Source organism: Callospermophilus lateralis, unplaced genomic scaffold (genome assembly GCF_048772815.1).
Source record: "Callospermophilus lateralis isolate mCalLat2 unplaced genomic scaffold, mCalLat2.hap1 Scaffold_169, whole genome shotgun sequence".
Classification (NCBI taxonomy): domain Eukaryota; kingdom Metazoa; phylum Chordata; class Mammalia; order Rodentia; family Sciuridae; genus Callospermophilus; species Callospermophilus lateralis.
This window is the reverse complement of record NW_027512767.1, coordinates 251,491-275,588: the sequence shown is the minus strand read 5'-3', so window position 1 is coordinate 275,588 and position 24,098 is coordinate 251,491. Positions and strand designations below refer to the sequence as shown.

General features: G+C 34.0%; 1 protein-coding gene across 1 annotated transcript in view; it reads left to right on the top strand.

Moving 5' to 3' along the window:
• The window catches only part of LOC143387806 (roundabout homolog 2-like), a 142,724-nt gene that overhangs the window by 27,382 nt on the left and 91,244 nt on the right, over positions 1–24,098 (top strand). Inside the window, 4 exon segments of the mRNA XM_077108149.1 lie at positions 1,690–1,950; positions 4,012–4,217; positions 15,915–16,088; positions 22,583–22,855. Of these exon segments, the coding sequence (XP_076964264.1) occupies positions 1,690–1,950; positions 4,012–4,217; positions 15,915–16,088; positions 22,583–22,855 (914 nt within the window).

Genomic DNA, 24,098 nt, shown 5'->3' with positions numbered 1-24,098 from the left:
TAGCAATGGAGAAGAGTATTAAATAGTTCTTGGACTTAAGGATCTCACAGAATAATAGGACAAAAGAGACAGAGACAAATAATCCCAATATAACATGGGTAGTTCCACAATGTAGGTATTATAAAATTCTAATCAGTTGTATATGGAAATGGTAGAGAAGGTTCCACAAAACTAACCACCTTTGAGGTGACCAGAAACCCACAGGCAGATAGATGATTTGAGAACAGTCATACTCAGACCCAGAGTTTTGGAAACATTAGAAAATAGGCTGATGTTGGGGAAATAGTGAGAAACAGGGCTAAAATAACAGATTAATCCATTGGGGAAGGATCTTTTAAGCCAGCTAATGAGTTTTGACTTTTCTCATATTAGTTATGATCGTAAGTGTAGGTGTGATGTGAATTAACATCCTGTTGCCTGCATTAAAGATAGGGTGGAAAAGAAGAAAAGAGAATCAGAAAGCTAGTGAACTATTTTATAGAAGGTGACTGATCAATAATTATGGAAGAGGAGATGTAGGAGGCAGATTCAGGAGATATTTAAGATGTTGAATTAAGAAAACAATTAAATCCTTTATTATTCTTATCTTATACTTAAAAATCTATAAAAAAGTATATTAGGACTTATTTGATTTCTGAAAACATTAGGGTTACAGAAAAAGTATAAGTAGAAATTCTGCTTATTTTGTACCACAACAAAAACATATTCCTGGTCATATTATGGTCATATTCCTGGACCATAATCCCGTTTCTAGATGTAATTTGAACATGAAATATAAGTATTTAAAATAATTGTATTTTGTGCACTTAAAATATGTCAATGAGGTTCATTTCATATTAAATATTTTACTACAATAAAACAATTTTTTAAAAAATATATATTTTGTAGGGCAAGGTTTTGAACTTCTGTTTTCTGGTTTGAATTTAACACTCAATGTAAGAAGAAGCATTTGATTTTACTGATAAAATTAAGGGAAATAAACTAATATTGAGTATAATTTGTGTCATGAAGTCTTATGACTGGAATATCAAATAGAAAGGTTGTCATAAGTCTAGAATAAAAGCAAATCAAGGGGCTGGGGATGTGGCTCAAGTGGTAGCGCCCCCGTCTGGCAAGCGTGCGGCCCGGGTTCGATCCTCAGCACCACATACAAACAAAGATGTTGTGTCTGCCAAAAACTAAGAAATAAAATATTAAAATTCTCTCTCTCTCTCTCTCTCTCTCTCTCTCTCTCTCTCTCACTCTCTCTCTCTCTCTCTCCTCACTCTCTCTTTAAAAAAAAGCAAATCAAGTTCTCTGATACTTCTTATATGGTCAGTCAGCTCTATTGATGTATTCTGCTGGTGCATAAGAGAAGGAAGCAGTTAAGTCTACAAGCACTAAATTCATTAATTGTCTTTTATTAGCAATTTGGTGTTTCCACATGAGTAACTTTGTTGGGAAGTTATTGCTTTTTGTAACTGTGGGGTAACAATTAGCAAAAAAGATCTTTAAAGAATAAATTGAGATACTGAGATAACAGTTGTAATTACAATTTCAAATTAGGTGATTTACTATAGTAGCATTGACAATGTGATCAGGATGAAGTAAACTGAGAGAACATTTTAGACACCGTGTGGTTGCTGTTTATTGTCAGTGTAGCCATTTTTGTTTGTCTATTAATGTGCATTTTTCCTCATCTAATTTCAGCTATGACAGTGATAGTTGGTGCCCACCATTACCAGTACAAACATACTTACACCAGGGTATGGAACATGAACTGGAAGAAGATGATGATCGGGTCCCAACTCCACCTGTTTGAGGCGTGGCTTCCTCTCCTGCTATCTCTTTTGGACAACAGTCTACTGCCACTCTTACTCCATCTCCACGGGTAGAGATGCAACCCATGCTGCAGGCTCACCTGGATGAACTGACAAGGGCATATCAGTTTGATATAGCAAAACAAACATGGTAAATATATTCACTGAGTCAAGGGATCCATGTTTTCTGCACATGGAAATGCCCTTTTATATAAATTCACAAGACATATTCATAAAACTATACACATGGGGACAAAATTTTGATTTTGTATACTCGTTAATCATTTAGAAAATGATTTAACTACTACAGAAATGTTAATTTGACCAAAGTCGCATAGCTAGTTGGAGAGTAAGCTAGAGCAAGAATTCAGGTCTGCTGAAATTCAGTCTAAAGTGCTATTTGGCTACAGTGGAATCTTCTAATTTACAACTGATTTAGCTTCAATTAGCTTATCCTTGAACTCACTTTTAATGCCATGATGAAGGACTCCTTTTGGATTCTTCAAAATGCCTGTGATTAATTCTGCATGTGGTTGTGAATATGTAAATCCAAGCTTCTGCAAATCACTTATGGTCAGTGTCAGTTATTAAAAGACCCTCTTTGGGCAGAATTAAACAAATCAGAAAAATAACAAATGTACTAACAGAAAATGCATTTTTTAAAATCATAAAGAATAGATTAAAAACCCAAATTTCATTTTTTTTCTTTTGGTACCAAGGATTGAACCCAGGGTCACTTAACCACTAAACCACATGCTCAGCTGTCCCCCTCACCCACACCTCAGACAGGTTGTCTCTAAGTTTCTTAGGGCCTCACTAAATTGGTGTCTTTGAATTTGTGATCCTCCTGCCTCAGCTTTCTGAACCACTGGGATTACAAGCCTGTGCCACCACACCAGGATCTATAGTTTTTTCTTCTAATTATTAAAAAACTTTCATAAATTGTAGATGCAATTCATATAGGTATCTTGTACAAATATGGTAGATCATAATTTTATAGGGTTGGTTGTTTTTTCCAATGTTTTTCTCTCAGATAGTGATATATAGGCCTGCACCCTTGAAAACAAAATCTCTGTGACATTCTTTGAATTATGTTCTCTTGATTTATACCCTGTGCTTGAAATCATGGTAGCTTTTTTAAAAGATAATATTATCTTTCTTTTTATGGGAGGGTAATTCTAGCTACTAGAGTAAGTTGATTATGAGATGACTCTTATTCTCAGTGTTAATTGACTATTTTTAAAATATAACAGCTATATTAAAATATAACATAGTTAACTATACATACAAAGAGATTCTCAAACAGGTATGTCACTTAAAGCTGTATAAACATGCTCTTTCCTTAGGATAAGAGGGTCTTGAACATTTTCTCATTTTTTCTAAAGATTAAAGACAACCTCCTGTTACACATAATTATTTTATGATACATCACTGGTTAAAATGAAGCCAATTACTTAAAGAGTGATAGGATTCTCTCAAGGTTAACTGGTGAAATCACAACTTTAAGTCATTTGAAGCAGAGACTTTGGCTCAGGGGTTCTCAAATTTGTGTGTTTTGAAATCATATGGAGAACTTTAAAATATATTGGTCCTAAGTCCCACCTCTAGGCAGATTCTGATTCCATACTCTGAGCTTTGACTGAGGACAGCCCAAGTTGGGGCAGTTACCATGGAGGTGAACCTGCTTCCTATCTGCATAACTATGGGCAACTTGCTTACCACTTGCATGCTATAGTTAATGTGTTTAAAATGATGTCAGAAATAATAGCTCATGTATAAAATGAAAGGGCAGTCCTCACACCACTCTCATTTCTGATAAAAAATACAAATATCAGGGTCCTGAGACCACACTGAAATTCAAGAATTCACTAGAAAAATTTATAGAAATCTATTATTCTCAAAGACATAGTTAACTTCTGTAAAAACATATAAAGTCAGCAAAGAGAAGAGTTATGAGGCAGAGTCTAGAAAAATCCCCAAAGCAGAGCTTCTTGTTGTTTCTTCCAATTGGAGTCAAGGACAGCACTACTTTCCCTTAAGTGTGACGATACACAGGGGATATTGCCAGACTTGGAAATGAGTTTCAAAAGACAACAGTAAAAGAACAAAAGAAGAATACTGTTACCATAGCATGGCATTTAATTCTTATTACAATGTTTTTGAAAGTTAATGGACTGCTTTTCCCATTTTATTGTTTCCATTTGAATTCTAGGCACATTCAAAGCAATAATCCACTCCCACAGCCCCCAGTTCCACCATTAGGTTATGTGTCAGGAGCCTTGATTTCTGACTTGGAAACAGATGTTTCAGATGATGATGCTGATGATGAAGAGGAAGCTTTAGAAATCCCCAGGCCCCTTAGAGCACTAGACCAGACACCCGGATCCAGTATGGACAATATAGACAGTTCTGTGACAGGTAATGGAACTGATTTAATATGAATAACTGACCTATTTGCAATATTGAAATGCATCAAAAATCAAGTACTTTCTTACTTTCTTATGTAAGATTTATTCCACTCCATCTATTTCTGTAACATTTTAAATATGTTAATGTTAAACACAAAATTCAAAAAGGATTTGGAAATACTTTTGCTTTGCTGCAAAAATGATAAGAAAATTCATGAATTTTAAAAAGCTTTAAAGACATGAAAGAAAACTCAATTATAGTCATGGCTTTAATGAAAAGTTCACTGTGCTAGGGAACCAAGTCTATTACATAAAAAAAAAAAAAAAACTTTTAGAAATGATATATTTTGTATATCAGGAGGAACATACAAAATGAATGCAATCTTAAAATGCTTCTTGATATTTCACACTGTAAAACCATTCACTGATGAAAATAAGCAAGTCTTCAGAAAAAGACTCTTCAGTTGCACAAGGTATTAATTTTAGAGTGGAAAATGCATAGTGAGATAAACCATGCATTTATGCATTTTATAGTGTAGAATCCAACAACTTCCCCTTTTCCAAGAAGTATATTTATTTTGACTTATTTACTCCTCTGGCTTCTGCTTGCCTTGTTCACCAAGTGAAAGACTTCAGTTGGTACCCTCCTCTGATGATTCCAGGACTGATGTGTAACCTATGTCCAACAATTTCAATTGGAAATTTTAAAATCTTAATATGTACACAATATATATGGTGAAAAGTAAAAATTCAGTATTTCTGTTCACATAGTTATACATTCTTTGATACACAGGCACACACACAAAAAATGCCTTTTACAAAATTATGAAGACCTAGCTACTCCATACTAAGCCTGGTCTTTGCATTTCTTTAGGATTTCTAAGGAAACTACACATATCTGTATTTTCCTGGATGACAACTTTCATCCTAGAAAGCATCTTATCACAGTCTTAATTTACTTTTAATCCAACAGTTTCCGAATTCCACAGACTTTGTGTTCCATATTAGTTCTGCAAACACAAATGGAAACTGGTTTAGTGCTGAGAAAACATGAGTGCCTTCACTTTTCCTGTACAGCCCTCTCTGCATGAGGAAGTGCATGATGCATGAGTCCACTATTCGGTTTTCCTTCTTGCTTGATGGATGGTCAGCTTGCCAGTCAAATTAAGATTTAAGAACTGCAGATATACTGGTGTGATTTGAAACCCAGATCCAACCCACAGTGACAGAGCAAAAGTTAAAATCTTTGAATTCAGAAAGCTGACTTATTAGGGCACTATTATGTTAAGCCTCTTTGCCTGAATTTCTAGCATAATCTCCTTAAGGGTAAAATTCTGCATATTTTTGCATATTTCACTAATGATACTGAACTCTTTTTTTCCTTTAGGAATGCAGTAAAAATGTGCAATAATGATGAAAAAAAGTCAGCTATGCTGATGTAGTTCTTTTATTAAATACTATAATTAGAAAGATGATAAATGTATCTATAAATTGGGAGAACACCACCCTGCACTTTTACATACACACCTGTCAGGAACAAGTAAGGATGTCTAAAATAGTCCACTGGTTAAGATGTCAAGTTTAAACATCTTAAGTAACCTGCATTTCTCCTGTTAGTAATATAATGTTAATTCCAAATGAAGCTCTTATTGCTAAGAAAAGAAAGTCTAAATTTTCCTACTTGAATTCACTGCTTAATTACTTCTGAATATAGAAACCTCAGGGTGTTTAGGCATGAATTCCACAATGCACTTATCCTATGAATAATACATCTCCTTAGCAGAAGTTGTACTTTACACTTAAGCAACTTAAGCACCTCCCCCATACACATTTTTTTGTCTTTCCATGCACCAATGACTTTGAGGAGAAAGTTTGATCAAAGATTTGATTTGCCTTCCAGGGTGTGTTGTGTGTCTATGTGTATGTGTGTAGGAAGTGTGAATGAGTATATGTAGGTACTAGTGTGGCCATAGGGGATGTGAGTATTAGTGTATGTACATATGTAGGGTGTAGAGTGCATGAGTATAAATGTGTGTGAGAACAAGGAAGATTGAAAGTGCATATACAGTGTGAGTGTGAATGGGGTGTGCACATCTATACAGGGTATGTGCATGTATTACACAGTTTTCAATTCTATACAGTTTGTGAACATGTGTGTAAAGTGTATGGTATACATGTGTGTATGAAAGACAAGGCACAATGTGTGTGGAATATGTGTGAGTCTATGTAGCGAGTGAATATATTTGTGTGTGAGGGAGAGCAACTAGGATGTACATGTAATTGTGTGTGTACACATGCCTGTACATATGCTCAGGTGGATGTTTATGTGGACCAAATGTAATCAAAACCAACGTGCTAATAAATATTGTTCTAATGATGTTCTTAGGTTTTGTTCAGCTATAAGGCTACTTTAATAGTGCTAATAGAGATAGGCCATAATACACATACTCCTTCAATGAGCTTTGGAGACTAGAGGACTCTGAACTTACCGTCAGTTTCTTAGAGTTCTAAACTCGCCTGTGGTGTAAATTAATCTTTACTTTCAACTGAAATTCCCTTATATTGTCATTTTCATGAAGCAAATGACCATTTTTATTAAATAGAACTAACAATTTCCATTCCTGGAGACTCTAAAGCCATCCAGAATGGATGTAACACTGGGTAACACAGTAACACTGGGTGGGCTGAAAGTCTTTATGTAAAATTTCAAATTTTACTTGGCTGAATTGTACTCCCAACTGCCAGCATAGGGAATACCAGCCACTAACAGTCTACAGAGCTTTATTCTGTAAAAAATATATATATATATATACATTAACTCCAAATATTTTCATAGCAAGTATGTAGTTTGTGAATGGCTACTTAAATCTTGAAATGATCATCAAGAATGAAAAAGAACAAAAAGAAACGAAAATATCAATAATTCCACATCCCATGATCTTAGTAATGGTAATATGTATTTGCAAGTCTCCTGTTTCATGTATTTATTCCCTAAACAAACATTTATTTTAAGCCCATGACTTCTAGTCACTTGAATAGACATTTAGATTTAATAATAGCAACAACCAAACAGCAATAATAATAATAAAGTAGAAAACCTAGCTCCTAGTCAATGCATGATACCCTTCTAAGCAGTGGCTTGTTTTTTCCTATGGCTGGCTGAGCTAAGAATGGATTTAAATGTTAGAGTTTGTAAAGAAACAAGATGTAAGTATGAAATCAGAACTAAAGAATGCATGACAGAACTATAGAATGGAGAAGCCTAAATTATTTGGTTTCTTACATTTGTAGAAAGAACTCCCTGCCCTGATGTAAAGTTTTACCATCTACTAACTCATTTAATCCTCATAACCTCATTTTTATTGTTGTTGTTCTCATTTTATAGCTAAAGAAATTGAGTCACAGAAGGATTTACATCCTTTTTGAAGGTTATCTACCAGATAAGTGGCAGAAGAATGAACAAAATCAATCAGTTTTACTTTAAAGATAAATTACTATGATCTCTGCCCTGGAAATGCCCAGTTCATTCTAATCCTCAGAATTAGCATATTGAAGAGGAAAATAATGTTCTGTTTTTTTTTTTTTTACTTCTCTCTCTCTCTCTCTCTCTCTCTCTGTGTGTGTGTGTGTGTGTGTGTGTGTGTGTGTTGAGAGGAATAAGTATGTATTTATAAAAATAAAATATGCATTTTATCGCTGGAAACGTTAATCCTTTCCCACAATGTGCTTAATTTTGATAAAAATATTGAATTTGATATGACTTTTATTATTTATTCTTCTCATATTTATCTCTGTGTGCAGTTACCTTTTTCTAATAAAATTAAAATCCATTAGCTCTTTTGGAAGGAATATTATTTTTATAATTTTTATTTTAATTTGTGCTTAATACTATTTGGTTGTAATAATGTACATTTTTTTAAGTTTCATACCATCACACTGCATTTGGGACTAAGCAATGTCTATGCAACATTGTCTTGGGAAATATGGACTGTTTCTTCCTCAGTGTTCAACTTGTCAGCTTTGCTCTCTGAATACCAGGGAGGGGCAAGATTTCAAGATTTCTTTCTCTAACTTCCAAAAGGTGGTGGGAGTCAAGGATAAGTGTTTCCTGAATTTAATGGCACCACCATGAAAACAAACCAAGGAAAGAGGAGAGTGGGAGAGGACAATGTCCTGAACATGTAGTCAAGATTCTAACTGCCTCACTGATTACAAAAAGACCCAGATTGAGTGTTGTAAAGTGAAACGAATAAAATTTTCCTTGCCTGTTGGATCCCACATGAACACTACAGCTGAAAGGAAATTGTGGCCCTGTATTTTCCACTTTATATCTTTGGAGGTTTTTACTGGAACTCCCATACCAGATGAGTATGAAAGTAATAAAACCAGACATCCTCACCATCTGACCTGAGCACACAGCTTTTGGGTCCTTGGACTCAGGAAAGTTTGATCTGACAGATGGTGAAGCCTAATGGCCTAACAATTTCTCTCCCTCACACACAAATACACTCACTCCCTACTCAGACTCACACACACTCCACACACTTGCCACACTTTGCTTCTGCTACAAAAGCATAATAATTGAGTATTAAGGCAAATTCCAGGAATAATGCTAAAATTAAGGAAATCATTATCTGATGTCTTTAAAAAGAAATTAAATATATACTTTGGAATTTAATGGATAAGAAAAGTGCATATTTTATGCACAATATTTTGAGATGAGTTAACAAGTATTATATGAACCAAGGGAAGAGATTTTTTAATTGCTTATTTTGCTTTTCCTATATGACACATTTCTCTCCCTTCCTCCCTCCCTCTCTCCCACTCCCTCCCACCTTCCCCCATGCCTTTCTCTCTCTGGAATATAGGTGGGACTATTGTATATTCAGACATTTGAGTGTAAAAAGAATTTCCAGAGACTTGAAATATTTCTCTGCCTCTAAACAGAAGTCAATATTTGGATTGATTTGATCAAAGACATTTAGAGTTGAAGATTTTACTTAGCAGGTAGTTAGGCAATGAGAACTTCATAGAAAAAATTTCAGGATTAAATATTGGCTCAAAAAATGGGGGAACATTAGTTTTTGTATCTCATAAAAATGGTAATGCAACAATTATCAGGGTCATATTAGAAAGCACAGACTTTACTCTAGCTTAATGGATCTAAGGATAAGCATTTATCAGCAAGGAAGGATTTAGCATATAACGACATGTAAATGAATTGATGACTGATCATAAATTAATTTTAGTGCTGAAGATGTAATAGAGACACAGCAAGATGCCACTTTATCATGGTATTTTATGTTCAGTAACATTTGAGCAACAACTTAATGTCCTGTGTGCATTTTTTCTTTAACAACTTGAATACATTTGAGATATTTTTTGGCCTTTCAGTAATTTTAAAGCTGAGAAATTTGGAAAGATTGAGAACATAAACACAAATAAATTTCTCTATAGGACATAAATTTATTTTTCATTAAGTGTTTAAGTATGTATTGATTATGTTTGGGGCTATAATGTGTCAAATGAATACAAATCTCATATAATTTGTAAGAATCTCTGGCTGAACTCCTTTTACCTGGTGTTCACTTTTATTTTCATGTTTATGCTTACATTTACAAAAAAAAACTGTTACCACTAAATGACTTCCTTTTTAATTGATGAGTTACTCTTTTTTGTTTTCTTTCAATTACTGTCTTTTTTCCTCCCCCTTTTCTCTTCCTCCTCAAGGATTTCTACCCTTCTCCTCCTTCTTTCCCTCCTCTCTTTAATAATTGTTTGCCTGAATCTTCAGATCATTCTTGATGTTCAAATCAAAAGTAAGAGGAAAAATTGTAATGACTGAGAGGTAAAATCAATAAATGTTAAAAATTTTAACGATTTTATGGTAGGAACTTTAACATATGTTATAGACCTTTTTGTTCATACAATATGACTAAACTTCTTTAAAATTGTCCTACGAAGGTACTAATTCTATGTATCTCATCCCCAATTCAGAGGAAAGTTGAAGACTTACCAGAAAGGCAGAGTAATGAAGGAAAAGAAAATATCGATTTCTTTCTGTTTATATTGGTTGCAATCTATTGAAGCAACTAACTTAACTTCTCTCTTTCACTTGGGATCATTAGTGTTCTCATTGCCTAATATGGCCAAATAGCTATAGTATATTTGTCTTTAACTCTAAAGTCATCTGTCTAGTCGCTTTGCTCTTATTGGAAGTACAAGTAAAAGAATAGCTAATGTTGTCTCTTTATCAAGCAATACCCACTTGATGTCCTGCCTTCCAGGCCACTCTCTCTTCCCAGAGAAGGGAGTCGGTGAGCATCAGGAAAAGCTTCATGAACAAATGAAAAATAAATTCATTTTTAAATGAATTTAAATATGTTTAAATATTTCTTGATTATGTTTGAGGCCATATTGTGTCAAATTAAAGCTTGAAAGATTGAGAGAAATCAGAGCAAACACAAAAGTAGGAAAGTTGCTGATCTGTTTAGGGTAAGGCAGATGCATGTATGGAAATCCTCTTGTGTGGGACTCACTTTCACAGGGCGATAACAGTTTATTTGGGGGGAAAGTTGGGAAGTCTTACAAGATGGGATTTCTTTGGTAACATTGCTGTGATGGGAGATTTTTTTCTAAATTTTGCAGATTCAGAAACTAAATTTGTCAATATTCTAGATCCTCAGAGTAGAACCACACAGCAGGCAGAGTAGACTCAATTTCTTGGCTGATCATAGTGGATAGAAGTGGAATAAGAAAATTTTAAAAGAATAACAACAAAAATAAGAGCTTGGGCTAAGTGCATTGGGATGGGTGAATCTCAATAGAGATGTCACATATACACACACAAATAAATTGCCACTTGCCACTTAATGATATTTAGCATCTTCATTGGAAGACAATATTGCTTAACCTTGATATTCAAAAATATCAAAGCCTAACCAAGATGTACATCATATGAACTTTATTATATAATATATATCCTAATTTATATAATAAAAATTATATAGTACAATTTTTACTTTCTTACTTGAAGACGTTATTGCTTTTCCCATGGTTCCAAAGTAATCAACAAATATTCACTAATTTGTTTAATAAATTTTCTGAGGATGCTTGTAAGAACATTCTTTTTGCAACTAAAGAAAGGTCATTGCTAAGAAATTGTACATCAAATATAATCACTCAAAGAATTTACAGTGAATAAAAAAACATTAAATGCATTTAATTCCATATGCCCACTGTTCATTGAATTCCTACTGTTCAGTGACCCTGTACAAGAAATACTGAAGTGAAGAAGAGATAGTTCTTAATGTCAAGAGTTTTATTTCCTGGAACAGGAAAAATACATACAATATACAAAATATAGGGAGACAGGTGATAGACTACTGCATGCACAATGTTTTCACAACAAAGGAGGGAGTCACCCTAACAGAATGTTGAAGGTAGAACCCAGGTGATAAAGATGGTATTTTATTTGAACTTTAAAGTTTGGCAGTGATTATTAGATTTGGTGCAATACAGAGTATTGTCAAGAAATGGGAAGTGATGTGTGGGTGAGAGAGTGAGATTACACTAGTTGTGGGACAGAATGGGCTGCAAAGGTAGGCTGGCTTAATATTGGGGGGAGGTCTCAGATTCCTAATTTTTTATGTGCATTGGTGTTATAGGTAAGACTTTAAACAGAGGAACAAAGTATAAGATTGATGCTTTGAAAAGATAATGTAGATAACAATGAGGAAAGATAGAAGGGACTAGAAGGAAATCCGCTAAAAGGAGTGTCAGGATGAATTAGAATAACAATAAGGAGATGCTTGTTTGGAGAGTGAGCACAGACATTTAGAAAAACAGAAATCACTTGGAAGGGTTTGGAACTGAGCTTTTGAATGTTTTAAAACTATTCCCAGTTCTCGACTTTCATATTCTTTTGTGACCCCTTGCTGAATCACTTTGATTTCTTCTTATCTCCTGTAGCATTATATTGCAAGACCCACTGCATCATTTCTTCTTTCATTTTGGGCTGTTGATCCTTGACTTGTGATTATTAACCTAGAAATGAATCTCTCAGAGGAGGCTCAGTTGCTTGTGTTATCTCAGGTTCCTTGCAGTGGTCTGTGTCAAGGGAATTTGTTTGGAAAGTAAAAAGTATATCTTTGTGCTTTTGGCAAATAGAATCAAGACTCTATCTTTCTCTGCTACACTTAACACCCTTTTAACTTCCAGATCATTCTAACCCTTTCAGTTTCAGTTTTCTCTGTTTTGAGAATGCATGCATCCGTGTTATTGTACCATGACAGCCTGAATTCTAAATTAACTTTTTGTAAGTCCTTTTTTTGTCCCTCTTCTAACAAAAGCAGAAGATAGGGTAAACAATACTTGATGATTTATTTTGTCATGAATTAATGGTACACCAACTTAAATATGTACTGCAATTTTAATTTTATTACATAATGAGTTAAGTTCCCAGTGTGCTTTTATCTAATATGTGTGTATGTATATGCATAAAATACTAAGTGACTTTCTAGAAAGAAAAAAAGTTGTCAATATCTTCAAAGTGTATTTTCTTTAAATATAAAGTTGCATTTTTTTTACTCTACTGCCATAGTTCATTTTGAAAAAGAAAATTGATAGAAATGCTGATAATAGTCTCCATAAAGGCTAATTTCATAAGTATCAGTGTTAAAGAGAAAATTAGAGTTCTTCAAATATTAAAAATCAAAGAAAGCATAAGAAATATTGAAATTAATAGCACTTTTGCAAACTAACATTTTCCTTATGTTCTATGTTTAGTTGATTTGATGTCATCTATACATTTTAGTTGATGTATTTTGTTATTTAAACAGTAATTAACTGTTCACCTTAAAATCTTAAAATAATTCCAGATCTTCTATGAAATACAACTGTACGTACAAGGTCCGGTATTCAAGTTTTTATGCAGATTACCATTGCCCTCTGAAGTAACTTCAAATTATACCCATACTATTTATTCAAGCAAGTCACTGATCAGTTTAAATTAACCATAATTTGTTTCAATAAAAGTGTTCATCCCTGACTTGTAGAAAATACACATAGCAGTTCTTGCTTGGAAAAATGATCATGTAACAATTTAAACAATGTAAGAAATGAACCACTTGGAAGATGTCTTGCACATGTGCTTCAAACAAATACCGATTTTACACAAGCTTCTTTCATTTGTACTAAGTGTGTTTAAAACACGGATAATGTTTAGCTAAGGAATCCATGATGAAACTTCAAAGTGGCAATTAGTCGAGGCAGTGTACTTGCTCATTCGTATAGTGTTTGCAAGCACATGAGATATGCAATATATACAAACTCACTAGACAACTACATTTGTTTTTAGGTTCAATGGTAAATGGATGGGGCTCTGCATCTGATGAGGATTGTAACTTTTCTAGTCATAGATCTAGTGTAGGTAGCTCCTCAGATGGTTCCATATTTGCCAGTGGCAGTTTTGCACAAGCACTGGTGGAAGCAGCAGATAAAGCTGGTTTTAGGCTGGATGGAACCAGCCTTACAAGAACAGGTTGGTAGACTCCAAAGTCAACACTCTTTGCATGAGAGAATCTTGTCCTTGGGACACTTACCTTTTTTCTCCTCTTCTTTCTCAGCAAGTCTGACTGCAGGGCTCTCTGTAATATGCATGAACATTTGGGATGCTCTGTTTTCTGAACTCTGACCTGATGCAAGTTTTGCAGAGCCAAAAATAGGCTCCAACTTACTACCTTCTATCCTTAATATCCCTTTCTCTTCACGGTTCTGCTGATTAATTGGAATATACTTCCTTTCTATATTACGGCAAATCAGCAACTCAGATTGCCATTAAATTTTCAATAACTCACACTTTGCAAAATCTGCACACATTAATTTTGAACCTAGTGATTAAAATTATTCAGCTTTTATCTCCATTACTTTCCTTTGCCCCGTCTCTTTCTACAAATGCAGTTTCTGGGAAACCTTCCTCAGCATGGGGTGAATAGGTGTAAGGCTTTCAGTCTAACAGTTCAAATGGCTGAGGGTCTTATTATTTGGCTAAGATTTTAATACAATAATTTATTATATGTTTTAAAGGATGCTAATTAAAGATACACCTACTGCATTTGCAAGTTGAATAAAATGATGACTACGTGTATATTGTACATTAGAGAATTTAATATTGATTTCTGAGAGTAATAAGTAATAATATAAAGGACCAATTATGTCATTTTCACATGCTGCTCATTCCACAAAAAGAAATGCAGTCTTAATTCTAAAAATAGATTAGCAGTTTGTAATCATTTGTTTTTCTGGGAAAAAAACCAACAATTTGGCATGATTATGTTCTAATATTTGTATATGTACTTCTTAACTTCACATTTAGGATGGTAATATATGAATTAAACTGAGCTCTCTTACAAAACTAATGAAATATCAAATGCATTTTTAAATCTTTGTAGTGTTCAAATATTAAATAAAAGTGATATGCTCCTGATATTTATTAAACTCTCAGGTTAGAAAAGTGAGCCTTGGAAATTGTCTTGAATTATATCATCAATGTTTATTTTGAGCACGTATTAGATATCTTCAAGCAAAATAAAATGATTTCTCAAGCATTGCAGAGGTTTATTTTCATATAGCATCCAATCTAAAATATGTTGTAATATAACTGTTATTTGAATTTTCTTGCTTTATAAAGCATAAGTCAAAAACTTTATGTTGCCTGAGTGCTTTTTGTGGCATTAGCTGTAAGCAGAACAGTGAGAAAGTGCAAGGAAACTAATAAATTAGACAGAATAGGTGCATTTCTTGCATGTGTGCTAATAGCTAATAAAACATTAAGCAACATCATGTAACATTGACTTAGGAAAATGAAACTATGTAGGATAAGTTTGTATGAAATGAAAACATGACAAGAGAATAAATATATGAACATAAACCATCCTTCTCTTACTATAATAAACAGTATTAAAAGACGTTTTGGAAAATGTATTAGGTAACCTTTTCCCAGAATAAATTTCACTTCTTTTGTACTAAACCACAAGAAAGGGAAATAGTACAATTCATTCGTCCATAAGAATTTGAAGTCTGCTCAGATACAGTAATCACAAAATACCTACTTCACTTTGGATATACAAGGTGATTTTAACCTGCTATCCTCTACACTGATGTTATTGAGTTTCCACTAAGAGATAGAGTTCATTTTGTTTGCATATAAGTGGTAAAGTCAATTTAGCATGTGTACCTGAGCAGACTTTTCAAATAAAACTACAAGGCATTTTTTACTTTGCTCAGATTTTTTAAAATTTCAGGGGTGAAAATGAAACAGTGTGCAATTCATTTAAGAAATAACCTCTTGAATTTTGAGAAATAATGTTTCATGAATTTGCATATAACTATAAAATTATCACTAAGATTTTCAAGGTAATATAAAAACTAATCAAGCAGTATGAAGCTTTGGATTGGTGGATTTGTTTTATGTTCAATTGTTTGAAATATTTTTGTGGGTGGGATGTTCTTAGCTTATAAAAATTGAACACATTATATGTAGCAGGGCATATATTTATTTTTATAGGTGCACCAATATTTGGTATCTTCCAATGGCATCTCTAGGTAGGTTCACAGACTTAGCCTTAGGAAGAGCAGAAAATACAAGACATTATCAGTGCATTACAATGACCTTCCCTATACCCCACTCCCTTTGTTTTCTTTCTAGGAAAAGCCTTTACCTCCTCTCAAAGACCTCGACCCACCAGCCCATTTTCTACTGATAGTAACACGAGCACAGACCTGAATCAAAGTCAGAGGCCCAGGCCCACCAACAAACACAAGGGAGGGCGAATGGACCAACAGCCAGCACTGCCTCACCGAAGGGAAGAAATAACAGATGGTAGGCTGATTTCTGTTCCTCTTCTTTCCTCAATGAAGAGATGCATTCTACTTGGTCATTAACTCAGATTAAAATATCTATGGTAGATTAGGCATTGCCTCATTACATACAAGGCAGGAACCTGGCAAAATGGTCTTGCTTACGTGAAACACCCTCTCTCTTAACAATCTGGAATTATGTCTTTATGATTAATCCCCAAGAAAGAGAAGCTGTACCACTCTTAACTGTTGATTTTTCTACCCTTCTGAAATTTTTCTTTATTGTATTTTAGCAAACATTCCACTTAAAGGTTAGGAAAAAAAACATAAGCAGCATGTGCACATGTCATAGTATCAGAACATTTATGATATGAAATTATAATCTCTTTCACTCTTGGAAAAGAACTTGAAATGGTTTAGTAATTTTTTGGTTTCGTGAATTTCAGAGCTTAAAACATGCTAGCGGTTATGTAGTTGAAGAGTGTCTACTTGGGCTGCTATAACAGATAATCATAACTGTATAAACAGCAGAAAGTTTCTAAACAACAAATATTTATTTCTCATGGATCTCTGGGCTAATATTAGTGGAAGTACAAAGATCAAGGCACTTACTGATTTGGAATCTTTTGAAGGCTCACACTCTGGTTTACAGATGGTACATTTTTATTAATTCTCACATGATGGAACAGACCTCTCTGGGGTGTGATTAATAAGGGCACTAATCCCATTCATGTGAACTTTACCTTTATGACCTCATGAAGCCCTCATATTCCAATACCATCACCTGGGGTTAGGATTTCAACAGATGAATTTTAGGGATATACAGTCATTTGGACCATAACAAAGGGCTAGTATATATATATATATATATATATATATATATATATATATATATATTCTATTGAAATTCAGAGAGTAAATATTTGGAGTTTTTTTTAGCATGTGGCCTGTGCCACAAGTACTCTGCACTGCCATTATTGCATGGGTAGAGCTATAGTAAATGAAAATATGGGTGCGACTAATATCTAATAAATCATTATTGATAGAATAGTGGCAGAATTTGGCCTATAGGTCATAGTTTGCCAACGTATGTCAATTAATTGAATAGCCAATCTTTGAATATTTGCTTAAATAGTTAGTTTCAGAAAATATTTTTACTGGAAGTTATCCATGGTCAATAATGAGTATTTCAACTGCTCTCAGAGCATAGTCTATTTCCCACATTTTCCACTTAATTATTATATCTTTTAAAGTCTGAATAAATATATTCATCATGAAACTTTATTCTAAGCATAAGCACATATGAAGTATATTTAAGAATATATAATTATATTTAAAGTGCCTAGTATGCAGTGAGACTCAAAAATGAGTTTCTTCCCTCTTCTCAACCTTATCTTTCCTAAGCATACAAACTTTATCTGAGATTGTCCAACTAAACACTAGGATTAACCTAGCCATGCTGAATGTTGGAAACATTTGGGGAGATCTTCAAATAAACCATGGAGACATTCATGATTATTCTGAGGTATAATCCTATTATAGGAAGTTTTGAAGCTCCATGGGTTAAAATTAATGGACATCCACCTTTGAGAAGCTATGACCTAGTCCTTAGCACTCTTACATCCATCATTATGAAACAGAATGAAGCTTGTTTTGGAAAAAAAAAAGCATTTTCCTTTGTGGGAAGGGGCACTCTGTGTCAGGCAGCCATCTTTGTGCTTTCTTTTGTCACCCTGTAATGCTAAGAAGGCTTAAAAAAGCCAAACATGCTTGTTCTAAAAGCTTTCAGGTTTGTTCATATATCCTGCTTATTTTGTTTTCATGGCGAAGTGTTTCTATGGAATATGAAGATTAAGGGTCCAATTGAGTTTTTCATTCTCTCTAAATAGATACCCTGTGGTGAACAAAGCCTTTCTGCTCCACATGCTCTGGAGATTAGTTGAGCACTTAGAACAGTTTGCAGTGTTGATCTTATTCACTCTAAATAGAAAAGACTGCTCTCACTGATATGCTACAACTTGGAGAATTAATAATTTTATATATTTTTTTCTGCTCAGAATATTGTGGCAACAGAGAAAAAATATAGTGTGTTCTTTTTACAAATCTTTGAAGACCATATGTAGTATATGTGGATGGCATACAATTTAAATATACAAAAAGTAGAGTGCTCTTTTTTCTTCTATAATCCTTTTTTCTGCAAGATTTTTCAATATGTTCACATAAAACTATCTTCCTCCTAGTTTAAATCATGATCAATATATTGCTTATCTTTCTAAAAAAAATAGGTCCCTAAATTTCAATTTTGAAAAGTGATTATGAATTATGTGTTATTAGTAGATATATTTTAAGTGATATTGCAAAGGAAATTTGGCTCACATATCTTCCCACATGTGCAATCCAGACACATTTAATTGTGAAACAAGGACATTTATTTTGGAGGCCTTAAGAATATTGTTATTTTACAATAAATGCTTATGACATGGCACTTACATGATATGAATCCATGTGTCAGGAATAATTCAAAACTTCTTTACATAAAATCAAACTGTTCTTTTTGGGAAGATTGCTGCCTAGTAGTTTATAGTGTATGGACACTTTACAATAAAACTTTTACATTATAGATTTTACAATAGTGTTTTATGGCTATATTAATTAGGGTAATTATTGCTAGCTGCTTTACCAAACAACCTCTAACCCTCAGTGTCTTGGCACAGTAAAAGATACTTTCTTATTGACACACTCATCTATCAAGGTCAGGTGGTTCTCCTCTAAGGAGTAATGTAAGGGTGTAGGTCTCTCCAGAATTGAGATGGCATTATTTTCAGAAATATTTATGGTTTCTGAGTGAGGCAAAGACAGATAATGGGTGATCATTGGGAGTTTCTAATGACAAGAACCTATTTCATGTCTCACATGTCATTATCAAAAACTCTCTCCCATGGTGTCTAGTACTAGAAAGTATCCTCCATGTGTCCCAGAAGAATTGGAATGGATATTTCTGTGTCTGTCCCAAAAGCTATACCAAAACCCAGGCACACCTAAGGAGACATTGATGAATCCACATCTTCTATCCACTTGCATAATGAGTCAAAAAATACCTTTGAAGCCAACACACTGAGTAAAAATTGGCAGTTCTCTACCCAACAAACTGATTTTCCTTAGACTACAACCTGTGTTCCCTTTCCCCTGGTTTTTAATGCCCTGTTCAGAAAAGGGGCCCTTTCCAAGCTCTGTCAAATATTAGCTTTACCCCTTAAAATATATATTAAGTGTATTCCACATGGTAGGCAATAGGAGCCAGATAGACAAAATCCTCTGGTTTCATGGAGCTTACATTTGAGTGTAGGAAGATAGATAAAGACCAACAGTAATACATGAATATAAAAAAGCAGTTGATAAGAGGGTGATCATTGCCATGAGGAAAAAGACAAAAGGGAAAGAAGTTGAGAAATATGGAGGTAGGGAAGAGATATTTTTCAGAATGTTCTTTAGGGAAGGCCTCACATACAAGGTGACATTGGAGAAAAGACTAGAAGAATGAAAGCAAAGATATCCAAGGAAAGGTCCTTCAAAGACATAAAAAAAAGCAATAAAATCTGGGGCTTATTTACCAAAAATGTTAGGGGAGAAAAATGACTAGAGCAAGCATAAAAACAAAATAGAACACGAAGTCAGACAAGCAAAAGAGCACATATGATGTAGGACCTTAAAGCTGCAGTGTTGCAATCAGCCTTACAGTATGTTGAGTGGGAAGCTACTGGAGAGAGGGGTGGGGAGTGGGGGGTGGGGGGGAGCAGAGGAGTGACATGATCTTCTCTGTTTTTCTTTTTAAAAAGATCGTCTCCACTGTTGTGTTATATTTAATGGGGAAAAGGTGTAAAACAGATCACATACTTAGAAAGCTGTAGAAGCAACATAGGGGATTCATAACAAGTCAGAAATAAGTGAAAGCGATGAGAAGTGAGGAATTCTGGAAATGGTGGTCACAGGTCTTGTTAATAAAATTAGTAAAGCAAAGCTTAAAGGTCACTTCATAGCTTTGGTGAACTTGTAGGATGAAATTGCCACAGGTGGGGAAGAGGAATATCATGCAAGACACACATTTTATAAAGGAGGAACTAGATTTCAGTTCTGATATGTACAATTTGAAAAGCTTTCTAAATATCCAAGTGGAATTGTCCCATGTAGATTTGGTTAGAAGAGTCTGCAGTTCTTGGGAGGAAAGATCCAGAATGGAGATACTTCATTTCTTTGTGGTCCCAGTTTCTCAAATAAAAAATGAAGACAATAACAACATTTATGTCATGGGATTGTGGTCACCTGACAATAGCTAATTCTCAGTAGTCTAGTAAGATACTCTTTAGTGAATTGACTTTGTTGAGATGAATCAACCTACAATTGAATAATAAATTTAATTTAGATAAAATGTATTTGCTTATATATTTTTATTTTTCTATAGCCATTTGCAATTCCATTTCCCTTTCCCGTTGGTTTATTTCAATGTGCTTGCAATGCCCTTTCTTCTTAGAAGACACAGTCTTCAAGGATATTACTTAATTATGAAGCTATATAATTTCAGGTTATATTAAATAGTCTTCAGAGTTTTAGCTGGCATAAGCAGATACCATTTTGACCATTTTAGAAATTAAGCTGCTCTGATGAAGAGTAAAAATCAATGTGAAGATCTGTTATTTTGGAAGCAAATTTTATAATTTCTCCTTGCTGTCTCTCTAAGAACAATAACTCAAATGAAATAATTAATTTGCATTTATAATAATGTTTAGTGATGGGAGTCCCAAACTCATTAGATTATCCAACAAAGAGATATCTCAACATTACATTAGCTTTTCATCTTGGAAGAAATGTTTGGAATAAAACCTTATTTTCCCAGACAGAGACTCTGTTCCCCTCAATAATTAGAAATTCATAATATAATGTGAAAAGTATACATAAGAACTAGTAACCATCCAACCTGGGTGCTCCAGATTCTCTGTGCAGTAGAGAATAATATAATTTTGCTCCTAAGACAAAGTATAAATCTTAGAATGACCAGTTTAACATTCCTTTGAAAAAGCTATTTTTTGTATATAAGAAATTTATACTTTTCCCTTTAAAATTCAATGATAATATTATTAGAAATAAGAACCTGGTTATAAAAGTGTCATAACAATGCTATATTAAGTACAGTATCTTCTAATTAATGAAATAAATAGTATACATGATTTTTGCTTTTTATGAATAAATAACATAATTGCCAATACTCTAAGGATAAACTAAGAAGTACGCAATAGCATACACAAAATCACAATAAATCAAGCTAAATGAATATTTAGAAGGATTTAAAAATTATTTTAAACCTGGGTGTTGTGATGCTCACCTACCATACCAATGACTCAGGAGGCTGAGTCAGGAGGGTCACAAGTTTGAGGCTGGCCTCAATCATTAGCATTTAATGAGACTCTCAACAACTTACAAAACTACCTCAAAATAACAAATTAAAAAAATTGGGGATGTATCTCAGTGGCAAAATTCCCCTGGGTTCAATGCCCAGTACTAAAGGAAAAAAAATAAATCATTTCAGCTGGTGTAATATTTAAGGAAGGAAGTATGATTTCACAGTGGAAGATTTTCAAGACACAAAGTTTTAGATATGAATAGCTAATAAAAGGAAAATGAAAAATTTGCTGATACTTGAACTTTAAAGTTTTTCATTTCCGATATTTAATTTAAAAAGCATTTCTAAAAAATTATCTATTCCACTACTTCTCAAATTTCCATGATATATTGCCAACTCTAGTACCATAAAGCATATTCAATCTGTATGCTGAACATTGGTTATTATTTATTAAAATTAATACATTGGAAGATTATAATATATTAGTTGTAACTCATTAGCTAACTCATGAAACGAATAGCCAGAATTGGTTGTCAGGCAGAATGTTAATTGCATTTAATAAATGTTAGCTTAACCCTTTGACTATTGCTAAATGTGCCACATACTTGGGTAAAGGCAATCATATGTTGCATATGATACGGCATATAGTTCTTAATTTCCCAAGGGTGATGTTTCCTATGGAGATTGGCAGGCTGGCTTTTGTTCTTTTATTAGCACAGTTGCTAGAATTTCTAGTGATGTTATTATTTTATTTTTTGCCATAGTATTTCTACTTTGAAAAGGGAAGGATGAAAATGAATTATGACCCTTAAGTTGCCCTTTAACCTTGAATGTTAGCCCCAGTGTGCAATTGAAAACATTTTCCATGTTTAACAGTTGGATGAATCCAGTCAATTTGATTTCAATGATGCTGTGGTAGAAGACAGCAGAGACACCAATAATATGCATTTTACATATCAATAATTGACTTTTATTTTTCTCTGTTTTTTTTTTGTTTGTTTGTTTTTGCATGGGTGATACTTGTACGAGGGCAGGAGTTTTTTTTTTTTTCCAACTTGAACTAAAACCTGTATTTTTTCATTAAATTTTAGTCCATTCTAAACATTATTCAAAATTTTTAGATCTTCCACCACCACCAGATCCCCCACCAGGTCAGGGTTTAAGGCAGCAAATAGGCCCGAGCCAGCATGCTGGTCATGTGGAAAACTCAACAGAGAGAAAAGGAAGCTCTCTAGAGAGACAACATGCCTCCAGCTTAGAAGACCCAAAGAGCTCCTTGGATTGTCCAGCCAAAACCTCCCTAGAGTGGCAACGACAAACCCAGGAATGGATAAGCTCCACAGAACGCCAAGAAGACACACAAAACGCCCCACACAAACAAGGGTTTGGATCAGGTGTGTTCTGCACAGTCCCAAGCAAGTGTGGGCTGTGACCCTTTTATTTTCTACCAGGTATTCTAGAAATGGCAGTTGTTTAAGGGCATCCAAGAGATATTTGCCTTAAGTCAGTAAGTGAAGTAGGAATTTCTCAAGCAGACCTCAGAGGCATGTTACTTGAAACTGATTACAGTGGTGATTGCTCCTCAAATTGACCACTCCATAGGTCTTTGAATCCAAGAGATCTCCAGCCTTCATCTACGGTCTCAGGGGACAATTTTGGCTTTTTTGCCTTTTACCTTTTCTATTGAGTAGCTTTAAGACCACTAAATTTCAGCTTTTGTGTCAGTTTAATCTCTACCTTCAAGGAGATTGTCATTTTGACAGAAGTAACCAGTCACTTGAAAGGAGAGCTCCTGTCAGTCAATTAGGTGAATTAATTGAGATTATAAATTTACAAATAAATGACCAACCAACAGACCTCATGTTGGAAAAGGTTAACTGATTAAATGTAGATGACTGTTCACATGGGGACAAGAATGCTCTTGTTTATAAATCACACTTCCTGGAAATGTTAAAACATAAATTTCATGGTTTCTGATTGGACATTAATTAGGGGTGGGGCTATTGCATTTTTTGGAATATCTTGCATCAGGATTTACTGAGTATTAATAAACATACACATGCACACAACTTTTGAAACATATTCCATATTCATTTGGACTCAATCTTTATTAGACAAGTCCTCTCCCCATGCATTTCTGTAATTACATTTTGTTACAACACTGTGCTCAAGTTATTGAAAAATTCAATTTGTGCAAGGGCCAGAAGATGACAATTTCAATATCTAGATTTACTGAAATGTTTAGGAATGGTTGACCATTCAAGCTGTGAGAGAAAAATTATGTGATCCCTGTCATTAAAGACTATCTAAGGCAAGAAACAGTAAATTCAGCCAACATTTTTTCATCATCTAATCACTTGTTAATGGCCAAAACCTCAAAAGAAAGAAAGAAATAGAGTAGTTGGGGTGGAGAGGAAGATGTGGAAAGATGAAAAGAAAGAGATAGAGAAAGACAGGAAGAGAGAGATAAGAAATAAAGAGAGGAGAAAAGGAGAAGGAAAGAAGGATTCAAAATATTAAATAATTATTCATAATACATTTGATCAGTTATTTGTTGGGAGACAATATACAAAATAAATATTATCACATTTGTTAAAATTGGGTGGGTTTCTCTTTTTCTTTTAATGAAATTCCTAG